Source organism: Belonocnema kinseyi, chromosome 1 (genome assembly GCF_010883055.1).
Source record: "Belonocnema kinseyi isolate 2016_QV_RU_SX_M_011 chromosome 1, B_treatae_v1, whole genome shotgun sequence".
NCBI lineage: Eukaryota > Metazoa > Arthropoda > Insecta > Hymenoptera > Cynipidae > Belonocnema > Belonocnema kinseyi.
Window position 1 is genome coordinate 19,576,942 of NC_046657.1, and position 8,539 is coordinate 19,585,480.

General features: G+C 18.3%; 1 protein-coding gene across 2 annotated transcripts in view; it reads right to left on the minus strand.

Annotated features, from left to right (window-relative positions):
• Positions 1-668: 668 nt before the first annotated feature.
• Positions 669-8,539, minus strand: part of LOC117173656 (glycosylated lysosomal membrane protein-like) — a 31,583-nt gene continuing 23,712 nt past the window's right edge. For both annotated transcript variants that reach the window (XM_033362306.1, XM_033362299.1), the window contains one exon: positions 669-1,218. In XM_033362306.1, coding sequence (XP_033218197.1) covers positions 1,050-1,218 — 169 coding nt within the window. In that variant the 3' untranslated portion in view covers positions 669-1,049. The remainder of the gene's footprint in view (positions 1,219-8,539) is intronic.

Sequence of the window (8,539 nt, forward strand, 5' to 3'; positions counted from 1 at the left end):
TGAATTCAACTATTTTGTTAAAAAGACATTTTTTTTGTCGAAAATTCATCCCTTTTGGATTGAAATTTCTCTTTTACTTGAAAAATCGTCTTTTTGGGTGGCAAATTTAACTATTTGCTAAAAAAAATCACCTTTTGGATAAAAATTCATCTCTTGGTTAGAAATTCTACTATTTGGTTGAAAATTCAACTATTTTCTGAAAAAGTAATCTTTTTTTATTAAAATCCTCATTTGTTAGAAAAGTTATATAATTTAACTGGCTTGTAAAATATTCATATTTTCAAATTAAAAATTAAAAATTATGTTTGAAAATGCAACTCTTCCTAGTTGAAGTTTAATCTTTTTTGTTTGAAAATTCGATCATTTAGTTCAAGATTGGTCGATTAGGAAAGTGTAATAAAAACTGTGTTTAGCGTGCAAGTTGAAATTTGGAATAAAATTGTTCTTTTTCAACTCAAAAAAGGTGAAAAAAGAAAAAAATTTCCTGTCCCAAAAAAAAAAAAAAAATGATATTCTTTAACCGAAACTCTCTGTCTGAAAATAAAAACCCAAATTTGTTTCACTCATATGCCCTGAAACTCTAGATAAATTAGAAATAAATTTTCTAAATTAATAAAAATTACTAAAATAATGGTGCTGAAAGAATTGGAAATAATTTAAGACTTTTTTTATAATTAAAAAGGCACCTTTTATTATCATGGCAGTGCTCTCTAAGTAGCAAAAATGTGAAAATACAACTAAAACTTTACGTCCGTCTAACACTATATACAAAATTGAGCCGTTTTCTAAAAAAAAAAAAACGACCGAAATCAACTTATTTTTTGGCACGAAATTGCCAAAGAAATTTTTCAAAATGTGTTTTTATAGACCAAAAAAATATATATTTCCTATTGAGCAACATATCGGCTCAGGTGATTTTTTTTTTATATAAAACGACTCAATTATTATTCTTATGATAATGCACTTAATCTAGGAATCACTTTCTGAGCAATTAATTTTCATTGGCCAATGCCAATTAGGAGATTCTCCTTTTTTTTATCACTGCAATTTTAAAAATTTTGAAATTCATTGTCCGTTTTCGTTATTCTGCGATAAAAAATTAAAGAGCCGTACAAAAGTATTGGAACTACTGGAAGGGCGACGACTATCGAAATTATTAAAATCGTCAAACTCGATATCTGCTCATCGAGTGGGCTGCTGTAACCAGCAAGAAAAGTCCTGAAAAAAATCATTTTTAATTTTCAATTTCTATTTACTTTCTTTTAACTATGACAATTAATCATTTTTCTTACTTAATTTTTAATGGAAAATAATATTTTGTATTATTATAAGTAATTTTTCATGTCAATTAATAATTTTCATTTCTCTTTTTTAAATAAAGAAAAGACAATAAATCATTTTTATCACTTTCTTTTAAACAATTCGTATTTGCTGTTATTATTGTTTTTTTGTCATTATTATAAAATGATAATTAATTTCTATTATAAGGGGGTTTGAATAAAAAACAATAATTTGCATTTTGGATTTTTTTTTTTTTTAATAATTAGTAATGATTTGTAATATTCTTTTTTATTAAATACAAGGAATTAAAATTATATGTAGATATTATTGATATTTATTTTTTATGAAATGTGGGTTTTTTGATTAATTTTCTGACCTAACTTCCTCTAAGAGATTCTGCGACTTTAAGTGATAGTTTTTAAAAACTTTTAATCAAATTAAATTTATTATTAAATATTTTCATTATAAAGTAAGTTTAATTATTAATTAATTTTCGTATAGATTTAGTATTTAAATAAAAAATAATTTTTACAATAATAACGAAAGTATACAATAAATAAATTATTGAAAATAAAGTAAGATTATAAAATTTTAAATGAATTAAATTAAACTTGCCTGATTTGGAATTGATTCGAGTGTATTATCTTTTTTTCAGATGATAAATAATAATTTGTAATATTGCTTTTTTATCCAGCAATAATTTGTATTTTTTTTTATGACAACAAATAATTTGCACTGACTTTTTTCAAATAGCAAGTAATAAATTAGTGATATTGTTTGTGGTTTTTTTTTTCAATAAAAAGTACAAACTTGTATTATTATTATTATTATTATTAATTTTTTATGAGAAAGAATCATTTTCTTAAATCATTTATTTTAAATGAAAATTAAATGTATTATTGATATTAATTTTCTATGAAAAGAGCTATTTTGTAATATTAATTTTTTAAGACAAGTGATTATTTGGATTATTATTTATTTTGTATGCCGAATAATTATTTACGTTCCTGCTTTTTTGTCAATGACAAATATTAATTGGAATAAAACTTTTTCTTTTTTTTACGTCAAGTAATCATTTATAATACATTTTTCTAAGTTAAATAATTATTTGCATTAGTACTGTTTTTTTTTTTAAAGAAAAGTATTAAATTGTATTTTTTTTACTGGCAAATTATAATTTATATCATAATTTTTTTTAATGACAAGTAATAATTTATAATTTTTGTTTTAAAGACAAGTAATAATTTGTATTATTGACTTTTTAAATTACAAATAATAATATGTAGTACTTTTTCTATTAATGACAAATAATAATGTAAATTGTGTTTTTTTTTCGATGAAAAGTAAAAACTTTATTATTATTAATTTTTTATGAGTTGGAATCATTTTTATTGTTGTTTTTTTGTAAAATTAAAATTAAAATTAAATGTATTATTAATATTTATTTTCTATGAAAAGGAGTATTTTGTAATTTTGTTTTTTTTTTTTAAAGAAAAATGATAATTTGAATTATTATTTATTTTGTATGCCAAGTAATAATTTGTTTATTTTTTTCAATGACAATTAATAATTTGCATCAGTTTTTTCTTTTTTTTAACGACAAATAATCACTTATTAATTTTTTTTCAAGTCAAAAAATCATTTGTATTATTACTGTTTTTTTTTTATTTTTTAAGAAAAGTATTAATTTTCATTATTTTTTTTTGTAATAAAAAATAATTTATGTTACGATTTTTTTGAATGACAAATAATAATTGGCATCATAGTTTTTCCTTTTTTTGTTCACGACAAGTAATCATTAATAATAATATTTTTAAAGTCAAATAATCATTTGTATTAGTACTGTTTTTTCAAAAATAAAAGTTTTAATTTGTATTATTAATTTTTTTATGATAAATTAAAATTTATATTATGATTTTTTTTTAAAGACAAGTAATAATTTGTATTAAATTGTATTATACGGGTTTTTGAATTTAAAAAAAATTCCGTTATGTTTTTTTTTAGGAATAGTAATATTTTGTAATATTCTGTTTTATTAAAGGCCAGGAATTTCAATTATATTTGGTTTTTTTCAAGACAATTTATAATTTTGATTATTATTTATTTTGTACACTAAGTAATAATTTGTTTTATTTTTTCAATGACAAAAAATAATTTGCATCATAGTTTTTCTTTTTTTTTAACGACAAATAATCACTTTTTAATTTTTTTTCTAGTCAAATAATCATTTGTATTAGTACTGTTTTTTTTTTAAAGAAAAGTATTTATTTTCATTATTTTTTTTTTGTAATGAAAAATAATTTATGCTATGTTTTTTTTTTCAATGAAAGTATTAATTTATATAATTCATTTTTTTATGACAAATTATAATTTATATTATGATTTTTTTTTAATGAAAAGTAATAATTTGTATTATTATTTTCCTATTGCAAGAAATAATTTATATTACTGTTTTTTCTTCCATTGGCTATTATTAATGTTTATTGCCTTTTTTTTAAATGTTAAGCAATAATTAGAAATATCATTTTTTATAAGACCAGTAATAATTTGTATTATTTTCTTTTTAAATCAGAAATAATTATAGTATTTTTTTTTAATAATGACAAATAATAATGTAAATTGTGTTTTTTTTTCGATGAAACGTAAAAACTTTTATTATTATTATTAATTTTTTATTAGTAGGAATCATTTTCACTGTTCATTTTTTGTAAAATGATCATTCTTAATCCGTATTATACGGGTTTTTAAATGAAAAAAAAAAACAATTTGCATTATGTTTTTTTTTTAGGATTAATAATAATTTGTAAGATAATTTTTGATTAAAGACAAGCAATTATAATTATATTAGTATTGATATTTATTTTCTATTAAAAGGAATATTTTGTAACATTGTTTTTTTTTTAAAGAAAACTGATAATTTGGATTATTTTGTTGCATCATCGCTTTTTTCTTTTTTTTTGAAGACAAGTAATCATTCATTGTTATATTTTTTGAAGTCGAATAATCATTTATATTATTACTGTTTTTTAAAAAAAGTATTAATTTGTATTATTCATTTTTGTTTGTAATGAAAAATAGTTTATATTATGATTCATTTTAATGAGACGTAATAATTTGTCTTATTGTTTTTTTTTTATAACGAATAATAATTTGCTAGAATTTTTGTTTATTTTATATTATATTATCATTATTTATTTTTTATGACAAGTAATAAATTTTATCAAGGTTTTTTGAATGATAATTAATAATTCGTAATATTATTATTTATTTTTTTCTAGCAAGCATTAGTTTGTATTGTTTTTTTAATGCCTAAAAATTTGTATTCTAGCTTTTAATCGTTTTTAACGGCAAGTAATAATTTCTATTATTATTTATTTTGTATGCCAAGTAATAATTTTTATCATAGTTTTTTCTTTTTCTTTTTAATCACAATTAATAATTTATTATAATATTTTGTAAAGTCGAATAATCATTTGTATTAGTACTTTTTTTAAAAGAAAAGTTATTAATTTGTATTATTCATTTTTGTAATGCCAAATAATAATTTATATTATGATTTTTTTTTAATGACAATTAATAATTTGTAATTTTTGTTTCAAAGACAAGTAAAAATTTATATTAATGTTTTTTTTAATGGGAAATAATAATTTGCAATAGTGTTTGTTTAATCTGTATTATTATTTTTTTTTCTAACAAGCATTAATTTGCATTATTTTTTTTTTAATGGCTAGAAAATGTTTATTCTGGCTTTTATTTGTTTTTAACGACAAGTAATAATTTGTACAAACTTGTATTATTATTATTTATTTATTGTTTATGAGTAAGAATCATTTTTATTGATAATTTTTTGTAAAATGATCATACTTAATTCGTATTATACTGGTTTTTAAATGAAAATTATATGTATTATTGATATTAATTTGGTATCAAAGGACTATTAATATTGTTTTTTTAAGATAAGTGATAATTTGGATTATTATTTATTTTGTATTCCAACTAATAATTTGTTTTATTTTTTTATTTTTTCAATGACAAGTAATCATTTATTATCATATTTTTTAAAGTCGAAAAATCATTTGTATTAGTGCTGTTTTTTTGTAAGAAAAGTATTAATTTGTATTATTCATTTTGTTTTGTAATAAAAAATCATTTATATTATGATTTTTTTAATTAGAAGTAGTTATTTGTCTTATTGTATTTTTTTAATAACAAATAATAATTTGCTACAGTGTTTATTTAATTTGCATGATGTTTTTTTTAGGATTAGCAATAATATGTAATATTATTTTTTATTAAAGACAAGAAATTATAATTATATTAGCATTGATATTTATTTTCTATTAAAAGGAATATTTTTTAATAATGTTTTTTTTTAAGGCAAGTGTTAATTTGAATTATTATATATTTTGTTTGTTTGAAAAGAAAAGTATTAATTTTTATTCTTCATTTTTTTTTTTTTAATGACAAATAATATTTTTTATTCTGATTTTTTTTTAATGCCAAGTAATAATTTGTAACTTTTGCTTCAAAGAAACGTATAAATTTGTATTATTTTTTTTTTTTAATGGCAAATGAGAATTTGCAATAATTTTGGTTTAATCTGCATTAAATTATATTTATTATTATTATTTATGTTATTTAAATATTAAAATTATATATTAAAAAAAATATATACAATATAATAAATATCTTTTAAAAAAGTACTGATACAAATTATTATTTGTCATTGAAAAAAAAGCAGGACCGCAAATTTTTACTTGGCATACAAAATTAATAATAATCCAAATTATCATTTTTCTTTAAAAAAAAAAACAATATTACAAAATAGTCCTTTTCATAGAAACTAAATATTAATAGTACATTTAATGTTAATCTTAATTGTAATTTTACAAAAAAAACAACAATAAAAATGATTACAACTCATAAAAAATTAATAATAAGGACATTTTTTACTTTTCATTTGAAAAAAAAAACACAATGCAAATTATTATTTGTCATTAATAAAAAAAATACTACAGATTATTATTTGTAATTTAAAAACCCAATAATATAAATTATTACTTGTCTTTAAAACAAAAATTATAAATTATTACTTGTCATTAAAAAAAAAATCATAATATAAATTATAATTTGTCAGTAAAAAAAATACAAATGAGTACTTTTCTTAAAAAAAAAACAGTACGAATACAAATAATTATTTAATTTAAAAAAATGTATTATAAATGATTACTTGTCGTAAAAAAAATTAAAAATTTTATTCCAATCAATATTTGTCATTGAAATAAAAACAGGAATGCAAATAATAATTATTATTATTATTTTCTTATTGCAACAAATAATTTATATCATTATTTTTTCTTGAAATGACAAATAATAATATGTAATTCATAATTTTTTTACGACAAATAATAATATGTATTATTATTATTATTTATTTTTTTTGTACAATCATTAATTGGCATTTTTTTTAATGGCTAGAAAATTTTTATTCTGGCTTTTATTTGTTTTGATTTTTAATTTGTATTAATTATTAATGCAAAATAATAGCATTGCTGTTTCCAATTAGAAGTACAAACTTGTATTATTATCATTAATTTTTTATAAGTAATAATCATTTTTATTAATGGTTTTTTGTAAAATGATCATTCTTAATTCGTATTTTACAGGTTTTTAAATGAAAATTTAAATGAAAACTACACGTATTATTGATATCAATTTTATGAAAAAAAAAACTCTTTTGTAATATTTTTTTTTTTTTAAATTGATAATTTGGATTACTATTTATTTTTTATTCCAAGAAATAATTGGCGTTCCTGTTTTTCTTTCAATGACAAATAATAATTTGCATCATAATTTTTTCTTTTCGTTTTTTTACGACAAGTAATCATTTGTAATATATTTTTAAGACAAATAATCATTTGTATTAGTACTGTTTTTTTAAAGAAAAATATTGTTTTGTATAATTTTTTTTAATGACAAATAATACTCGAAATTACATCATTTTACACAATTTTAAGCTAGAAACCTTAAAATTTTAATGTTTTACATTTTTTCGAATTTCAAATTATTTTAAATATTCTTTCAGAACTTCTAAGAATTTAAAAAAATGATTCCAATTTTTCCTGATAATTTTTTTAAAATCCGGAAAAAATATTTTCTTAAAATAAATTTTTCAAAATAAAAAATCATTTTCAATTTTCCTTGGAAACATCTTTTATTCTTCTGAAGAATTTAAAATGAAAGACTTTATTTTTGAATATATTATTTTGAATTTATTCTAAAACTGAGAATATTTTTCAAAATTTCAATAAAATATTATTCAATTTATAAATCCAAAAGTACAGTTTAATTTTAAAAAATCATGGATTAATTTATATAAACTTTGAATTAAAATGTTAGCTTGAGAGTTCAAAATTTAAAATGGAAAACTGAATGATATCATAATTTAAAAAATAAAAATTCAACTGATTATTTAAAGAAAAAAACTGTTGAAATAAAAATCGGATAGATTTTTTCTAAAAATTTGTATTATTTTGTATTACTCTGTATTATTATTTATTTTTCACGAGAAGTAATCGTTTCTATTATGTTTGTTTTAGACAAGTAACAATTTGTATTATTATTTTCGTATTGCAAAAAATAATTTATATAATATATATTTCTTTAAATGGCAAATAATAATTTGTATTGTCACATTTTTTTTACATTTTACGGCTAATGATTTTTCTTTTTTGTTTTCTCTCTCAAAATAAAAAATAATTATTTGGGGACGACTGAAAAATTCCGAAAAATAAAATTCCCGTCACTGTTAAATTTCCGAATTTGAAAATTCCTGAATAATAAAATTGCAGAAAAATAAAAATAACGAATTGGAAAATTGCCGAATATTAAAAATCGCGAATAATAAAATTGCTGAAAAATAAAAATACCGATTTGGAAAATTTCCAAATAATAAAATTCTCGAATAATGAAATTGCCGAAAAATCGAAATACCGAATTGGAAAATTGCCGAAAAATAAAATTCTTGAATAATAACATTTTAGAATTATAAAATTCCCAAATTGGAATATTCCCGAATTTTAATAATTAGAATTTTTTATAAATATATTTTATTGATTACAAAAAAACATTTAAAATTTCGAAGCTTATTTCCTGAATTAAAAATAACAACAATTTTAAATAAAATATTTCTAGGTAACGCATGTTTTTTCAATGTTCACACTATTTGAAAAAATACAAAAAGCGTTTGCAAAAATAA